Here is a 19,974-nt window from a genome sequence, read left to right as displayed (position 1 = left end):
GCTGTGTTCTCAGACTGCATTCAGGGAGTTCTTGGATTCCTAAAAGAACCTCAGAGGCCCGGCAAGGAGAAATGAGAATGAGAAATGAGAGGAAATGAGAGGCAAAAGGCAGAGTCTGGAGATCCCACCCCGGCTTTTCCCTCAACAGCTCACCACCTGCGTTTTATAGATTTCACTAACTAACCAACCACTGCTTTACTCATGGCAAAGGCAATGAAGTTAAACTGATAAGGATTATTTCTAAGGATGGGCAGGGAGAGAAGGAGAGAGAAATAGGGGAGGAGCTGTTACATTTTCATTGTTTACAACATAAAGCTAATGAGCCCTGAACATTTTCTCTGGAGACCAACTCAGGCTTTCCACAAATGCTCAGTTCTTCAAACAGATAAATTGGATTTTGTCACATCAGACAAATCGACCCCAGGGGTCTACCTATTGAAGATACACAGGATGCGAGGCCACTCTCACTTCCAAGAGAACCAATTAAAATAGGGAGAAAAAAATAAGAAATAAAATAGTGATGACTTCCTGAGGACATCTCAGTGGGCATTCAAGTTTCTAAAAACTGTCCTGTTTTCATCATGTCTAAACCTAATTGCAGTTCTGCATGCAAGACTGCCAAAGAGCACTGCCGCGGCTCTTGTGGGCACATTCTGGAGACACCCTGATGAGTGGCAACTCCCTGAAAAGGTTCTGACAGTATTTCTGTTCTCCTGCCTTTCCAGGCTTGGTTTTAACTTCTCTGGCACAAATGCAGAGAACAGTAATGTAATCACGGTTTCCCAGCCAGGCTTGCTAAGGTGACCACTACACTTGGAAATAATTAAGCTGTCTTGGCTTCTTTATTGTCTGCTCTGGGAGTCAGAAAAATATAAGGTATTACTTGGAATACAGTTAGACGTCCACCAAGAGCGAAAAGAGAGCCAGGGAAAACTATCCTAATTGTTTTAAGCCGCAGAAATTCTCTTTTCTTCTGAAAAAGACTTTTGGAGACTTTTGACAGTATGAACTGAAGGCTGAATTTTGAATTGGTGACAGGTCCACATTTTGGGGACGGTGGCCTTCTCATGCCACTGTGCTGAGAAACATGGGGCTCTGGCTTGTGCTTGGTCCAGAGAGCCAGCAGATGGCAGTAAAGAGCAAGCACCCACGTCAACATAAAAATCCTCTAAGGCCAAGACCAATTTCTTGCCAGCCCTTTGCAGGGGTTTTACATTCAGACCAGAGAGTGGGAAACAGAATCCTTTCAATCTTCTCTGCGACAGTCCTAAAACCTGGGCATGGGGTGGGGGGATCTAGTTCCTGACTACCACGAATATCAACACAGACCTAAAGCACATTGCTTATTCTCTACTAGTTTATGGTGAAGTATACGAGCTGGATTTATACCCCAGCTACATGACACGGCAAGTATTTAACCTTTCAGATCTTCAGCTGCCCATCTGTAAACTGAAGAGAATGACAGCACACTTCACAGCACTGTTACAAGGACTCAATGCAACTGACCCAGTGCCTGGCACTTAGGATATTAATCAATAACTAAGTTGTTATTATTTTAACCAGCAGATTTCTATTAAGTTCAGATCTCAACGGAGAACAACTTGCTGTGCGTGTGTGGTCAGATTCCAAACCTGGGAAGGGTCAGCACCAGGAGCTGTGAAGTTGCTGCATGTGTTAAGTCTCTTAGTTACTTTCGGTGTTACAACTTATTTGTTGTGTTTGCCATCATTTTGATACGCTAACAATGCTGACCCTCAAAAGAAAAGGCCATGGTCTGACACACAAAGAGAGAACTATGTTGGGAATAAAATGGTTTTTTCCCCCCATTATTCGGCCCAAGAAGGGAAGACTGGTAGCGGGCAGGGGTCGGTACTTACTAGTGTTCTTCAATGTGGTGCACCAAGGTCTGATATATGGTAAAGGGCCAAGAACAGTTGCTCCAACCCTTACTGTCCATCAGAATCTACATGGGAAGTGTTTTTAAAATATGGATGCCTGGACCCTACCTAGAAATTCCTCTTAATTGGTCTGAAGTGGGGCTAGGAATATTTTTAGCTCCTAGGGCTGAGAACCACTTGTTGAGAACCAACTATCAAGCTGTTTCCAAGCGAGTGTGTGTTCTCAGACTTTAGTCAAGACTGCTGAAAATTCAGATTTCTAGGCTGCATCACCAGGTGATTCTAACGCAGTGGTTCTTTAGCCATATGTTGGAAAAGTTTGCCCTAGTGGATTAGAAAGCCCAACTCCTGATAAGCAGATGGCCAAAAATAAGTGCAACTTCAAGAAATCAATCTGAGTCAAACAAGCAGGTCCTGTAAATGGGCAGGAATGGTCCTCCCAGACATTCCCCGGCTCTGCATCCAGAGCTGTGCACATGTGCCCGGGAAGGCTCGTAGCAACTCAGGAGGGGGCCCGCAGACAGCACCAGGCCCTAGGTGGGGACAGTAAAGGTTTGCTGAATAATGAGGAAGTTACAGCATAGACAGTTGACATTATTTGCCCCAAGTCCCAGAGTGAGCAGGTGACAGAGATAAAGTGAGGATTCAGGCAGTACAAGTCTGGCGCAAACTGTCTTCCCCACAAAGGTATTTCCCTTCTCTGTGCATCAGGACGTCAGTGAGATCATCCCAGAGATCAAACCAGACAAGGGGATGGCCTCCTACAGCCTGACCTTATTAAAGGTGCAATACTAAGGAGCACCCCAGGTGAAAGGTGATAAAGGGCGAGAGGGAGAGTTCACTCAGATGAAGAGGGAGTGCTGGCGAAGGGTGCAGAAAACACAGCAAGGGACCCCCCCCCCCACTTTCCCTCCCCTCAGGAGGGGGTGCTTGAGGTGCCCAGGGAGCCTGGAGGTGGGCCGGGGGCTCTGGTGCCCAAGGGTGATGCTGAAGGCAGAGTTTGGAATGTAAAGGAAACAAGAGGGAAGGAAGATGTTCATCTCGCCAGGGATTTGGGTGCACAGATGACTGGAGGAGAGGACTGGCCTTATGATTTGCAGAGCCTAATACAAAGTGGAAATGTGGGACCCTCTTGTTAAAAAATGATTAAGAATTTCAAGGTGACACCAGCAAGTACTAAGCCAAGTGGAGCACCTTGGGAGCAGGAGGCCCTGTGCAACTACACAGATCTCATGCCCTGAGGAGCCGCCCTGCCGGGGACTCCCAGGGCTGTCGGAGGAGAAATGGGCTCCTGCACACAGAGTGCTCAGCACAGACGCTGCCACAGAGCTGGCCACCAGCCCCGGGAGCTGCTCCAGGAGAGCCGCACAGCCTCTGCACACGCCGGGCATGGGCTGCTCCTACACCAGTCTGCAGCATGAAGTGCCCTCGCCTGCTGCTCCTGTTTACCAGGGCTCCCTGCCTGAGCACTTCCAGCAGAATGCACAGATACTCTTTACTAAATTCCTGGCTGTTTCAGAATCCACTCCACAGGATCCCAAATCCCCTAGCCTCAGGAAATCAGAAGGACCCACACAGCCTAACTAATGGGGCTCCAAAAGACAGAAACACACTGCCAAGCCCATGGCCTCCACCCCAGGGAAGGAAGGCCCAGGCTGGTTTTTATAGGAGGCCAGCCTGATACGAGTGTTAACAGGGGAACCACTACCAGAACAACTGACAGTCAGCCTCTGCTTGTCACCCTCTACACGCAGTCTGAACAAACGTAGCAAACCTCACCCTCGCCGGCTCCACGTGTTCCTCTGCAGGGCCTCCACTTCCTCAGAACAACAGTGATGCAGGAGGCATGGCCCAAAGGACAAAGGTGAGCAGACAGGGAGATAGGTGATGGAGGCGATGGGAACAGAGGTGAGCAACAAGCACCCAAGGGACCAGGACAACAACAGAAGGTGCTTGATTTGTTTCTACTGTCAACAAGCCTGTTTTCAGATTTGAGAACTGGTCCATTGACCTTTCTCTACCAAGGTTTCTCAGCCTCAGCACTGTTACATTCAGGAGCAGATAATTCTTCATAGACGTGTCTCTCATTGTGAGATAGCAGGATGGTCAGAAGTGTCCCCAGCCTCTACTCGGGAATGCCCTCCCAGGTGACCATCAAAAATGTCTCCAGACAATGCGCAATGTCTTCCAGGGTGGGTAAAAGCACCCCTGATTGAGAACCACTGGACCAAACGATGATCAATGTACATTGAGGAAGAAAAAGGGTAATACGAAGAATGGGTAGTGGATAAGGTCACCTGGGCTCCCACCTCTAATCTGGCCCCACTCCAGTCTGCTCTCTGCTCCAGAGCAGGTGGAGCCCTGACCTTGACACTCACCCTGCCTAAGTCTTTCTCTGACCTCCTATTGCTGGTCCGTGGGGACCAAGCCTGAATACAGCAGTTATCTGTCCCTCCCGCTGCAGCCTTGTCACTGTCACTCTGCACTCCCATCACACAATACGCCCTTCACCCATGCGGCCATCTGTTTCCAGGGCTCCTGCATGTGCAGGGCACTGTTCTAAGCGCTTGGGAGGCATCGGTGAACAAAGAGACTCCTGTGCCTGTAGAAACAGAACAGCCATAAACATAACAAACAGGTAGACTACACTGCTTGTTACAAGATGGAAAGAAGGTCTACAGGAGGGGATCCAGGAGCACCTGGGTAGTGGAGGCAGAGCGGGTTGAGATTTTAAATAAGTCATCAGGGCAGCTCCACTTAAGCAAAGGCTTTAAGGAGAGGGGGCGCTAGTCATGCAGATTCCTGGGAGAGTGCTGCCGGCTGACAGAGCAGTCAGCCTGGGAGCCGAGTCAGAGGTGAGATGGGCAGCCTGAGCCCAGGGCAGGGTAGATGGAGGGAGGCTCGAGGGGGAAGGAGCTGGGGGGCCATCCTAAGGACTGGGACTCTTCTGAGGAAAATGGGAATGGTGGCAGGGTTCTGAGGAAGTGTGATCTGGCTCTGGTAAATTCTGAACACCTCCCTCCTGATGCCATTCTGAGAATGACTGCAGCAGGGACACAAGCTACAAAGCTACTGCAGTCGTCTGCGTGCGAGACGGTGGTTCCGACCAGTGATGTGCAAGGGTGCAGCAGAGATGGTGAGTGGGTTAAGAAGGGGCATCTCTCATCCTTGAGACTTCAGCCTCCTACTCTTGCTCAACGCTGAGGGAATGCTGCTTGACCTAACGCAAGGTATCTTTGGATTCGGAGCTTATAGTTCATTAGACACAGCAACAATTCAACAAATATGTGTGGAAGTTAAAACAGACAAAAATCTACAACACAATTCCTGAAGCATGTTTTTTATGAGCCTATCCAGTTCCTTGGCATGTATCTGACACTTAGTACATACTTAATAAATGCTCAATGAATGGATAAACAAATGAATAATGCATCTTATACTGAGTGAATAATGTACTCCTTTAGACATAATCATTTACAACCATTAACTTAGAGCATTTCATTACCATAAATGTAACTCATTGATTACCTTGCTTTTAAGAATTATTTTTGGCTTTTATTGCCACCACTGTAAGTCATTTAAGCTTCATTATTTTACCTAAATCATAAATTTGTTTTAAAAATGATCAGACTCAAAATGTACTTTCGTAAAGTTTGGTATGAGACTGGAGTTAGAGCCCTAATACTACAGTTAGCTTGATACCAATGGACCTGAGCCTCATTCTACTCACCCAAAAGGTTATGAATGCCACACACTGATGTCCAGTGTCTCTCCCAGCTTGAAAATTTAAATTCGTATGTCTAGAGGAAACTCTAATTTGACAAGATAAATCTACCCCAATGTTCATAGCAGCATTATTTACAACAGCCAAGACATGGAAGCAACCTAAATGTCCATCAACAGGTGATTGGATAAGGAAGATGTGGGGGGTGTACACACACACACACACACACACACACACACACACACAGGAATACTACTCAGCCATAAAAAAGAATAAAATAATGCCATTTGCAGAAACATGGATGGACCTGGAGACTGTCATACAAAGTAAGCCAGAAAGAGAAAGAAAAATACCATATAATAACACTTATATGTGGAATCTCAAAAACTGACACAAATGAACTTATTTACAAAACAGAACAGACTCACAGATATAGAAAGCAAATTTATGGTTACCAGGGGGGAAAGGGGAGGGTGGAGGGATAAATTGAGAGTTTGGTATTTGCAGATACTAACTATTATGTTAAAACAGATAAACAACAAGGTCCTATTGTATAGCACAGGGAACTATATTCAATACCTTGTAATAGCCTATAATGAAAAAGAATAGTAAAAGTAATATATACATATATATGTATAACTGAATCACTATGTTGTATACCAGAAATTAAGACAACATTATAAACTGACAACACGTTAGTTAAAAAAAAAGAAAAGAAAATTCCAGAATTTGATATTCAATGAAAAACATATTGGATGTCTACCATCCCACATATCTAAAATCCTCTGGGGTAGGTACATTTTGGAATTCAGAAAATTTTGGATCTTGAATTCATGTAATAGATCCAATGGAGTCTGGGGCAGAATTGTGAAATCAAATATTTCTGCAGTGAAGTATATGAACAGTCACACATATGAAGACAATAAACAGCCTCATATAAGTTTAAGTCAGGTTTTGCTGCCAAATTAGTTATAAAAGTATTCTGGGAAAAAAAAGTTGGACCCTTACCTTACAACATATGTAAAAATTACCTCAAAAATGGATCAAAGACCTAAACATATGAGCTAAAACCATAAAATATTTATAAGAAAATATAAGGGGAAATCTTCATGGAATTGCATTTGGCAATCTTTTCTTGTTATGACACCGAAAGCACAGATAACAAAAGGGAAAATAGATATATTGGATTACATCAAAGTTAAAAACTTTTGTACATCACCAGATGTAATCAACAGAGTGAGAAGGCAACCTATGTAGTGGGAGAAAATATTTACAAATCATACATGTGATAAGAAGTTAATATGCAAGATATATAAAAAACTTTTACAACTTGGCAATAAAACAAAAAATCTGATTTAAACATGGGCAAAGGACTTGAACAGAAATTTTTCCAAAGATGATACACAAATGGCCAACAAGCTTATGAAAGATGCTCAAAGTCAATAATCATTAGGGAAATGCAAATCAAAACCACAATGAGATACCACTTCACACCTATCAGAACGGCTATCATCAAAAAAGCAGAAAGTAAGTATTGGCGAGGATGTGGAGAAATTGGAACACTTGTGCTCCGCTAGTAGGAATATAAAATGGCACAGCTGGTATGGAAAACAGTATGACAGTTCCTCAAAAAGATTAAAAATAGAAAAATCATATGATCCAATAATTCCACTTCTAGATATATATTCCAAGGAACTGAAAGCAGAGTCTCAAAGAGATAGTTGCACACCCAGGTTCACTGCAGCACTATTCACAACAGCAAGCCAAGTATCCAACAACAGATGAATGGATAAACAAAATGAGGTATACAATGAAATACTATTTAGCCCTAAAAAGAAAGGAAATTCTGACACATGCTCCAACATGAACCTTGATGACTTATAGGGAGAGAAGTAAGCCAGTCACAAAAGAGCAAATACTACATAATTCCACTTCTATGAGGAACCTGGAATAAGCAAATTTATAGAGACAGAAAGTAGAGTGGTGGCTGCCTGGGGTCGGGAGGAAAGGGGAAGTTATTGTTTAATGGGTATGATGCTTCAGTTTGGCAAGATTAAAAAATGTTCTGTATATGGAAGGCTGTGATGGCTGCACAACAATGTGACTGCACTTAATGCCACTGATATGTTCACTTAAAAATGGTTAAGGTGACAAATTTTATTATGTATTTTTTACCACACTTTTAAAAAGTTGGTTGCTCTCAAAAATGTGTGTGTGTGTGTGTGTGTGTGTGCGTGCACGCGCATTCTGAGTGTTTTGACTTCAGAACTGCAGAGGGGATCCTGGACAAATTAGGCTGTTGGTTTATATCATACATTGTTACCGACAACTGGTTAGCAGACTTACTAGTCAGCAAACATCTAGTCACTCACTAAAAGTTGCTTGTCACTGGCGTAAATAAAACACTACTATTCTATTGATTGAGGAATGGTCCTCCTGGCTCATTAAGTCCATTTTCTTTGACTAAGACCTGGGGAGAGGCCAGGGAGCCCTGAGAATCAGCTCTGGCCCTACAGATTCTTGTTGATGTGAGAATGACCTGTCTACAAGCTGGTTCACCCTCAACTTAAAGTAGGGTTAACTGTTTTCACTGGAAGTCAAATGTCTTACTTAGCTCGAGTTTGACTATAAAGATGTAAGAAAACTGATTAATAACATCTCTCTACAATAAATCTGAAATACTGGGTTTTTCCCCTGATCTTAGTGTTCATCTTAGTTAATCTAAAAACTATTCAGCAATTAATATTTATCAGAAGATGCAGATAGATGTAAATCTTATGAATATTTACATAAAACAACTTGGAAATTGCCAAATTCATTCTGTAGATCTTTTGCAAGTCTACAGGAGGGGCAGTAGAAGTTTTTACAGGTAGCATACTAAGTAAGTGTGATTGTTACAAACAGATCCAGATTCTCAAGTTAGTAAGTCGCAGTTTCTGAATTTTTACTAATAAAGTTATAAATTTAAGGAAAACAGAATATCAGTTCTATGTCACAGGATCTGGGACATGGCCATGATTAATTCTCTTGCTAAATTTATTTTAAAAGCTGGTTGAGTAAAAGGAGAAATCACTGTATTTCCACAGAAATGAATCCAAGAGTCACTGGTATACAGGCAGTGAAAATACAGAAGGCGGCTCATTCATATCAAAAGTTCTTACAAGAATAAAACCATCCAACATTGTAGCTTCATGTCCAAATTGAGTGCAAAGCAGTCCTAACACTGTTCTGCTTGAATCTGCTCCTTTCAAATGCACTTTGTTTCTATTTGGGGGGCAGAGCTTGAAAGCAGAGGAAAAGTCAAGACTTCTGCAGGGTGAGGGCAGGGTCAGGCAGGATGGAGTGGGACAAAGGACACCCAAACGTCTGCCCACTGCCTTCTTCCTCCAGTTTCATCCTTTTCCCACTCTTTCTTTTACTCTCCCTTAACCCACACTCTGCAAATGCTCAGAGGACTAAGGGTATGGTATTGGCTGGTTGAAGGGGAAGCTGGACCAGAAAACCCTTTAATTACTTTTAATCCTCTCCGCAAATCCCATGTATCTTTGCAGCAGGACCACTGCTAGTACATACAGATACCTCTGAAAATTAGGAAAAGGGGTAGCCATTTATTTTTAACATACTTTTCACCTTGTATTCCTTTTATTTATGTAAACTGCCTTAAACCCCTTATGGAGTAAGATGGGGTAAGAGAAACATACAAATACAGACTTTCCCACTGTATTTACCACTTTTAAGAGTTATGGGTACGTATTACGTGAGATTTGCAGATACTAACTAATATATAAAAAATAGATATACATACTGTATAGTACAGGGAACTATATTCAATATCTTGTAGTAACTTATGGTGAAAGAGAATGAAAATGAATATATGTTCCTATATGGCTGAGCTATTGAGCTGCAAACCAGACATTGACACATTATACAATGACTATGCTTCAACAAAAATATATAATAAAATAATACATGTATTACCTTTATATCCTTGTTCTGTCTCCCTGAGATCAATTTTAGTTATTGGTTTGAAGTCAGTATCCCATAATCGTATACACCCATCTCGTCCACCAGTGGCAAAGCCTTCTTCGCAAGCATACATGCTGAAGATTCCAGCCTGTTGAGATTAAGGCAGGTAATACTCAGCGCTGCAATCATTCTAAATAGTCATTGTAGCTGGATTTGAAAATTAAAATTCAAAACAAAGTAAAAACAGAACAAAAATAAAAACAATTCCTTGTTCTCTATTCAAACGCTGGCAATAGAACAAGTAGCCATTTGTCATATCCATTTTAGCTAGATTAAAACATTTATAATAATCACCAAAGCAAGTTAGTTCAACAGCTCCTTAAACTGACAATAGGTTGTGGGGGAAAAATTCAGGAAGCCTAAATGACAGTGTAAGTCACACTTGTGTCAGCTTGTTAAGCATCATTTGAAGATGCTTCTGCACATCTGAAATAGCTTCCTAACTTAAAGACACTTTTCCACAAAGCGTGCTCCAAGAGCACACTGCTGACAGAATATCCAGCGTGAAGATAAATTAGCTTACTAACGCAGCTGCTTTTATGAATGAGGGCCAATACTGACCTTCTTAATTATTTCAAGAGCTGTTTCATAATTAGTGAAGCCAAGAAAATTGGTCTTCAATGTACAAGACAATGAAAGATCTAAAATTTCATAGCTCTTTTGCTGAGAGTTGCTTAAGCCTTTTTTCATATTCAGAGCAATAGGGGATCGATCTGGAGGCAGGAAGCTAAACGTCTGTTGAGTTTCTGGTAACGTTTTACCAAATTTCCACTTACTACAACAGGCTTTACCTTTCACATCATCTCCCCATTGTTCTGGGAATTTCCATTTATCATCTATAGATGCAGCAATATAACCATTTTAATGGATGTCAAAACTGAGCAAAGGGTCAGAGTCAAGTTTGTCCTTGTTCTTACAGAGCAGACCCTCAAAAGAGTTTATCAATGGCTTCTGTTTGCATTTTAGAGCCTGTGATGTGGACATGGAGGTGACCTTAGGGCAAGCAAAGTCTACCTTACTAACAATTATATAAATAACAGTTGTTTCCACTCTTGTCTCTACTCAATATATGGGCCTCAGGCCAGCAGGAGTGACATCATCCCGGACCCACTGACCAACCTGCACTTTGACAACATCTCCAGGAGACTCGTAAGCACACTAAAGTTTGAAAAGTGCTGGTCCAGAAGACAAAACTGACAACAAAATACTTCTAGTCTTTCGTCAAGCTGCAGCTGATGCACAACACACTAATCAGCTAATCGATCACTGATGCAAAGGTTAATTAAGTTATTATGCTTTTGAAATATTAATTTCTTCTGGGTGAACAAAACTAATTTGGGAAATCTTCCATGAATGTTTAGTGAGTGTTCAGCAGAACTGGCTGATCCTAAAGCACCAGGAGAAAATACAGAGATTTGTGACTTTAACTTATTTAGTAAGTCATTCCCAAATTCCTTGGCAGAAATACTTACGCTATGTGCTCCTTGAATAGTGCGGACTAAGTTGAGCCCTTTCCAGACGTAGATGTCGCCATTTAAAGCACCAGAGTAGGTGATGTCTTCTTTGGCACATGCAAGGCATAGGATGGTCTGAAGATCCCCTGTTTTGCCAAATATCCCTCTTTTTGCAGTTAGGGCATTTCCACATAGTGTCCAAAACTAGAAAATAAGTGATTAAATAAATAAATCAAAAAATAGAGTATTCTGATGCATCTCATTGTTGTTATTTATTTGTTAATGTTTCAATATTTTATATAATTTTCTATAGGTAAACTAAATACACATAATTTAACTTGTTTTGCTGTGACAGCAGAGAATTGCAAAGCATTTTAACTATTAGCAGTATTAAAAAAAAAACTTGTAATACTTTTTAAACTTTCAAAGTTCCAAAATTCCAAAAATTTGCTTAAATGTTCAATGTTCTTTTAATATAAAATGTCAGTGTTCTCAGAGCTGGAATAAAATTGATGAATCAATTTTCGTTTAATTTCTTGTCAAATTATAGCACTAGTACAGGTTCACTGTAGAAAAGTTTAGAAATAGAGAAAAGTGAAAAGAGGCAAATTGAAATTATTCACAACCTCCTGTTAACATGTTAATATATCTTCTAGGTATTTTTTGGTGTGTGTGTATATATATTTATACATATAATTTCTAACTAAAATGTTACAAATCTTCACTGTAGAATCCTTACTGAGAAATATGTTCCTAAATATAAATTATATTTACATATAGCCAAATAACTGACCTGGCTTTTCAGTTTTAGTTGCATGACTTATCATATGGAAGATCATAAACATAAAACTTGAGCTACTTTATATAAGGTAGTAGGGAGACTCCCATGGTTATGTAGAAATTAAGTATTTCACTTTGACATAGTTTTTTTCAATGTGTGAACTTGTGTAACTTTGAATGTAGTTCAAATGCCATGAATGTAGCCTCTCACAATTTATAAAGACTCTTTACGTATGTTTGGTTATTTGATCTTCATAATACCCTTAAAAATAGGCTAAGGTAAATACTATCCCCATTTAGAACTGAGGGAAAGAAGGCATAAGTGACTTGCCAAAGGTAAGGGTTCAATAGAGGTTTCACATGAAAAAATACTGAAATCTTGATCTTTTAAATCCAACACAGAAGATACATATAAAACAAAAGAGATCATCTTAAGGCAGCATCTTCACACTACAGACAAGAGGTAAGGGAATTCAAAGATAGAGAATCACATAGAATTAACTGGAATGAGCAAGAACAGGATTTGGATCAGCAGTGAGGAAAAAACTGGATCATGGTTTAGGAGAGCAGGGTTAGGTAAACCCAGGTGACAGGAAAAGTGTGAAAAGTCAGTGACAACCCTAATATTCTGTGCCTGCAGAAGAGGAAAACTAGTGGTCCTCACAGAGGAGCAAACTGAGTACTTGAGGAAGCCTTTCTGGTGGGTTGCACCATTCAGGGGGCCAGGGCTCAGGCAGCTGTGGAGGCGGTGGCCCTTAAGAAGGATGAGACAGATGTGCAATCATCTGAGACAAGATTCTTCTCCCACTAAGGAGGAAAGTGTCAGCTCTGGTGATTTGTTTCTTTGGGTATTATTTTTATGAAAAGGTGCTAAACTATATATCAAAAGAATAAAAAGATCTAGGGAAAAGGCAGTCAGATATACGTTTTAGGAAAACATTAAAGTATTAACTCTGAACCTGAACAAACCATTAGACATAAACAGGTGTACATGCAAGCCAAAAAACTTGCTGTTCCATGGTGATGCTTAAGGCAGACACTTCCTTCTATGTCTCCCCATGGATGAAGATTAAAAGGAAAATAACTATTTGGTAATCATTATCCCTTTAACTTGGGATGCACACTTCAGCCTGAGTTCTTGAAATATTTCTAGATGCACAACTACAAGAGAGACCACTATCCTCAGACACAAAGATCATTCTGTAATCACCCAGTCAGATGATACGATGTCAACATGAAACATTCCAAATAATCAAATGATTCTCTAAAAAGTCATACATAACTGTAATGACAGTATAGGTATGAGATTTTCTGCTAATGGCTAATAAATGGCTAATCTCTGAGATACTATCTCTTCTTGAGAAGCCCTTCATGTTTGGAAAACAGTAACATTAGGGTAGCAACAAACCAGTAAATCCACACAAATGAAAAGGCATTGTTCATCTTCTCCAATCTCCATTCACAGATTGTAATGCAAATTCTGTTAGAACTGGCAGGTACCTGGGAGCTCATCTGGCCCTACATAATCCCCAAAGTCCCTTCTGTCGGTAACTAGAGACTGGAAAAAGATCAACCACACCCACCTGGTAGGACACCCACCTGGTAGGCTCGTTACTGTACATCCAGCCAAGCAGAACAGACGAAGCTCAACTGTTACTGTTTTTCAAGCATTCGTTTCAGATCATTGTAATTTGCCTGTGTGCCAAACACTGGGGATTTTGCAAAACCAGAAAGGATTTTACCCTAGCTACAAAAATTGCACATAGAAATATTTTCTTGGAGTGCATCAAAGATTTTGCATTCACCTTGTGACTGGAATTGATTCATTTGATGTTAGGCAGCTTCGGGGGGAAAAAAGCTGGGGATCCTGGAAGTGGATGTAGAAAAACAGATAGTGAAAATAATTTGTTAAAGCTTGCTGAAATTTGTTGTGGATTTCCTTCTAACCAAAACTAATAAAGAATGGCTGGATGGGCATTTTCAGATTCCTCTGTTTGAGGCAAAAATGCTTGCTGTTGCTTAGAAAAAAATGCCTAGGTCTGCTAAAATACAATTAACATTTAACAGGACAAGTGGCTCTTAGTGTTTTCAAATGAAGTTCCAGGGTTTTATCTGTCTCCGCTTTTAGAATTAACTGATTAAAAGTCAGAGTTAACCAAGGATAGAAAGAAATAGGGAAGAAGCTGGAGAAATCTATTAAAGTAGATAATTATTATTTTTAGTAATCTGGTTTGTGTAGGGGGGGATTAAGCCAAGACAGATCATTAAAGAAATAATTTCTAAGAGAAGAGAGCTTGACAAATGGAGTCAGAGACTAAGTTTAAATCTTACCTGAGCCACAATTTTTGTGGTCCTAGCAAATGGGAAAAGAAATTAATAATATTGGGCCCTTACTGGCTCCATATGCTGTTTAATGTAACTCTTAATAAATTCAGGAGGTAGCTATCACCATCCTTTAAGAAAGAAATTCAGTCTCAGGGAGATAAAATAGCTTTCCCAGAATCAAGTAGAGGGAGACAGAACCAGGATTCAAAGCTAAACAGCCTCCTAGGTCTTGGTTTCCTCACTGTGGAATATGCAGGTTGGATGATGGCTCCCAGGCCTCAGCTTTGTTTCTTTTTTTGTTATTTATCCTTACCCCAGTCCTATACCACTAACTTTTGTAACCTCGTAATATGCTTTAGTAAATAGCAGTGCATGTTCCTCTTCATTATCCTTTATCCCAAAGTTTTTAAGTTACTTCTGACGTTTATCCTTCTAGATTAACTGAGAGTAACTTAAATGGAAATGTTGTCAGATAACAACAAAACTTCTGAAGATTTTAATTGAACTTGTATTAAATAGCTTGTATTAAATAGCATTTTATCATCTGCCCCTAACCATTCAGTGGGAATATGAGACGAATCATGAAAAACTAGACTAAAAGGTCAAAAGAACTGGAAAACAGGAGGAGTTGGTTGGAGGAGTAACAGAGATATCGACGCTATTCATACAGAATCACATCATGTTTGTAGCAGCAGAGATCCACGCATGCTCTATTCAAGCAAGTAAGCCTTACATTCTGTTATTTATGGACTTTAACTCATACGATCTACAAACCTACAGACAGAAGATCCTGGGCCATAACCCAGAAACCAGGAGACATGTTTGCTATGTCAAAGCAAAGGATGTCGATGGTGTCAATTCTGCCACCCATGTGAAAAAACAGAAAGAAGCAAATAGAGGCAGGTCCTGGGCCACCGGTAGTATTCCAGGCTATGTGGTCTAGAGGAAGAGAGGCATTTAAAAATGGCTCAGGTAGGTTTGTGCTATGCACCCCTCTCCTTCTGTGTCCAACACAACATGGCACCTTTCTTCTAAGAGAATATTTCAACATGTCAAAAAGTTTTGACATGCCAAATGTATAAATATTCATCACAATATAAGAACTTAATTCACAAAATTAAAATCAGAACTGTTTCAAAGCATGCAATCCTAAAGGTATTATGAGTCTTCCATGTAGCATTTAATTAGCATAAAGCTTCCTTTCCAGCTGCCTGCTGGACACTTGATTTGATTGTTGTTACATTGCATTTCTGAAGGAGGCCCATCAGCTGATGTAAGATTGCTTCAAGAGCAGAGACACAGGTAAGAAGCCTCTAACTTTAAGGGGAAAAAAAATGAAAAGTCAAGGAGTTTCTCAACACCAAATTACATATATATAAACATCCAAAATTATTTCCATACAAGGTGTCAAAAATATTAAAGAAATAACTACTTTACCTTTATATGTTTTACTCCACAGCTAACCACTCTGTTTGGCTGATATGGATCCCAGGAAATATCAAAAATCTGTTTAAAAAAGATTACAAGTTGTTCTGTTGATCATATTTACATGTTTTTGCCTTCTTTCAGATACTGTCCCATTGCCAAGACTCTACCCTAATACTCATAACACAATGTTACCTGCACTGAATGAAAAATGGAAGATTTGGTTCTGGAGATGAGTCAAGAATTGCTAATACATGTTTTATCCCCTTCTGTCTACTTACCTCAGGCCTGAACAGAGAAGTAATAATTAAGCACAATCACTGAGAACTGGTGTCAAATTGTTTAACATTGTCCATCCAGGAGAAACAAATTGTAATGATTTAGGATAATTCTTTTGATCAAATTTTCTGTAGCTCTCCACAACGCTAATAACACATTTTGAGAGAGTTTTACGATGAAAATAAAAAGAATGACAATGTTTAAAGTGCATATTTCCCCTGGCTGTTGTCGGAGATTTTGATTTAGTGGATCTGAAATTGGGTCTAGACACATGCATTTTAAAACACACTCCAGGAGATTCTGATGCAGATGGTTGATGGACTATATTCTTTGAACTTCTAATAGAAAGGATCAATTGTCAGGGACAGAAACTAGACCAAAGAAAGAGCTTAGGCTGCTAACTTCTCATCACATAAGGAAGGAGCTATTGCTCCAAACATCAGAGAAAGGTCCTATAACCTCTGGTTAGGTAGAAAGGAATACTTATGGACCACAGAAAGAGCACTGAAGAATACTTGGTCTAAGGACTAAGTACTAATATGGTGCAAGTACCCATTTCAGCTGTACCAGCTCAGACAAGTCTTAGCATCTCTAAACCTCATTTTCTAGAAAATGAATAAATGACACTACCTCAGTTCTGTTGTGAGGTCAACTAAGATAACGTATGTACGATCATTTTGCAGGCTACAAAGCACTCATCCTACAAATTAGTGCTAGGGATTAAGTATTTCAGCCACTAAAATAATCTTGAAAATAAGTATTTGCCCAGTAAGCAGCCAATAATAATCTATACTGGCATCTGTAATAAAGAGCAAACCTATGCGTGATACGAATTATGTGGTCTAGGAGAACAGTGTTCTAAAAACAGCATCTCATTAAAACATTCTAGGCCCTTAAAATTAAAGCGTTCTCACTAGATAACACTACTTTTTATAATCTACTCTTAGCTAACTGGAAAGTATACAGTACATTAACAAAGCAATAGGAAATACACGTATTGATCCAGCCCAATTCAACTGACTTTATATAAACATAACAGGATTATAGCATAAGCAGAAACAGTAATATCCAAACTATAAACATCACAAATATTTTTAACCTATTTATTAACTACTAAGTTAATACTAATTAAATAGCAATAAATTAATATCAATACCTGGGAGTAAAGCCTGAGCATTGCTATGCTGTAAAACCTGCCTAGGAGATTGTTATGTGTAGCCAGACATAGGAAGCATTGGGCCAGAGGGGTGCCAGGCCTCTTTCAACACTAAAGTTCCATTGCTGGTCACTCCTGGACTTTCTGAAGACTTAATCCCCGAATACAATTGGCCCAAATGTGGAGCAACACTATGCAGTCCCCTTAAAATGAAGATTCTCCCTAGATGAATGTACCATTCATATAAAAAAAAATCTTTTAGATTTCACACCAAACAAGAGGCTGAGAATTTAATAATTAGGGCCTTGTTCTGCATGGAGTTACATTGTGCATAAATACAGAACAATGAGGAATCAATATAAGATAGTCACACAGATTCCTTTTTTTTTTTAATTTAGAAAATCAAGACAGTAAAGTAGCCAGATTATTTTAATTATGCCAGACACCAGAGAAATAGATTTCTGACCAGCTAATGCACATGCCTGCTTCCTACACTATCTTGCCGGCTATGGCTACAGGTGTTTATTTCTGATCCCACTGACTTCAATATGAACGGTAAGCAGTCGACAATTCACATTCCAGGTTCTCAGATATAACAGAATCACACAGTTGTCATTACATTCATTTGAAATTCAAATGTATACACTTGTAAACATACTTTGAATATTATTTTCTGACTCCTTCCATTTCTAAATGAATACACCTAAACTGTACATATAACTTCAAATTCACTTTTTTTTTATTTTATAAAGCCAAAGGCCAGTATCAAAAATTTGTTTTGCCTATGAAAAGCAGTAACAATTTAAGTAAAGCATCTGTCACTGGAAGAGATCACGCCAACATAGCTACTAATTGTAAATTAATCTTTATTAACAGTAAGATTTTAATTTGAATGTAGAGGAAAAATCTACACGTGGCAAATTTACTTTAAAAAATATTACAGCTCTGAGAAGCTATGTCACAATTCTCTCAGTTATGAAACCTGTTTGGCTTGATCCAACAAGTTCTTCTTACCCGGTCAGAGTGGCCAGTGGCTGACGCCAGAAGTTTTCCCTTCCTCCAGTCCCAAATGCAGACTGTGTTTTTGGCATCCAATCCCACAGAGGCTAAACGCTAAGAAGAACAGTAATTTAATACCTGAAAATTACGGGAAGATTTCCTATTATTCATGCCATTTTTAATAAATGGTTCTTATTACCCACTATCGGCCAGGCATTGAATTTCTTATAAAAAAAGATTTCTCAAAATTCATCTTAAATCCAAAACTAAAGATATCACAGTAGACATTATTCCATTAGCATATACTGAAATATCAACAACTTAAAACCTACACCTAATGTGTCCTTCTTAAACATAGGAAACCTGTGTGCAACATCTCATGAGGTCACTGATTAATCAGTGGAAATCACAGGAACAGAACTTGAAGGTAGGGTTTCAATTTTTTAAGATTTTAATGCGGTTTTAAGAGCTGAGGATTCTATAGTCTAAAAAGCCTCACCAAACTGTTAAAATGAAAGGGTTTGACAAACATATGGAGAAGAAATCCCGTAAGTGAACACTTCATTCTTCTTAATCTTCATAATTTTACAAACATTTGAAGCTGACTATAAGATACCTAATTTTAGTAAAAGTAATCTGCTACTTCATCTCCCAGTCTAAATTCTTTGGATTCAGATCAGAATTTGTCCTCAAAGGGAGAAGAAAATTCAACACCTGACTAAATACAGAATTCAAAAGGGTTAAAACACATATTTGGGGCATAAAATCAGAGGTTCGAGTAGCATGCTACTCTAAGAAAACAGCACTATGTAACAGACAGAGGTGTCAGCTGGGGGTAAGTAGATTTGGCTTCTCTTTTCACTTTGTGAGTAGCCAGACATAAGACTATAGAAAATTAACTCCTTAAATCTGTTTTTTCATCTGAGATTAGTGTATATTATTTTTTCCTGTCTACAAAGTAGCACTGTTGTATGGATCAGTGAAATAATGTAAATCAAAGGGTTTTAAAAACATATTACTACCCAAGTATAAAAGTATGTGAGCTTACGTATTTCACTGAGTATGTCCGTGTGTATGTGTATACACGAATGCCAGCCAGCAGCTATGGCTCAATGTCCATGTGTTGTTATGCAGGGATCATCCAGCTTTCTTCATTAAAGGTGGCTTCTGTTAGGAATACTTAGTGTAAAAAATACATAGCTGGCGTTTTAAAATGTGCCCTTAAGAAAGGTCGTCTTTGCTGTAATTTTAATTGAGGGTTCCAGCAATGGACATGATTATAAGACATGGCTGTATTTTTATACATATACAGGAATTTGAAGTGGGTGAATTCTGAATTCTATTCAGTTTATTTTTTCTTTTCTCTTTTAAACAGAAAAAGCAGTTAACATAAACATGGGCACTCAAGTTAAAACCACATGAGATATGTTAAAAAGATGAAGAAAAAGCCAAAACAAATCTATTTTGTTCATTTGCAGTGACAGGCCCCATTGCTACCTGAAAAGCATTTCTATTGCTTTTTGTTGCTTGAGAGGTGATGGGCCATTTGTCATTTTCTAAATATCACTGGATCCCAGTGAACTCTGTCCAGGGAAAAAGGCAGATCTGAAGCAACAGGCATCAACAAGCCATGAAATCCATCACAGCAAACAGGAGGTTATTTTTCCTCAACTGACAGCTGAGAAAGTACCATGCAGTCCATCCCTACCTCCACCTTCAAAATGGAACCTAAAAAAATTGCTAGAATTCTAACACAAAATAATATGGACAAAAGAACTAAAAGTTACAGTTGGATTTCCCTTCTCCAGTATTACATTTCTCTTGTGATGCTTCAGAGAACAAGTTTTGATAAAGGGATGTTTGCTAGATTTGAGATTTGAGAGTGTGCACGTTAGTACACATCTAAGC

The 19,974-nt window shown here is 39.5% G+C and overlaps 1 protein-coding gene across 1 annotated transcript in view; it reads right to left on the bottom strand.

Moving 5' to 3' along the window:
* The window catches only part of EML6 (EMAP like 6), a 215,429-nt gene that overhangs the window by 112,822 nt on the left and 82,633 nt on the right, over nt 1-19,974 (bottom strand). The window contains 4 exon segments of the mRNA XM_032497555.1: nt 9,601-9,736; nt 11,121-11,306; nt 15,645-15,713; nt 18,082-18,180. Of these exon segments, the coding sequence (XP_032353446.1) occupies nt 9,601-9,736; nt 11,121-11,306; nt 15,645-15,713; nt 18,082-18,180 (490 nt within the window).

Source organism: Camelus ferus, chromosome 15 (assembly GCF_009834535.1).
Source record: "Camelus ferus isolate YT-003-E chromosome 15, BCGSAC_Cfer_1.0, whole genome shotgun sequence".
Lineage (NCBI taxonomy): Eukaryota > Metazoa > Chordata > Mammalia > Artiodactyla > Camelidae > Camelus > Camelus ferus.
This window is presented reverse-complemented; position numbering and strand designations above follow the sequence as displayed.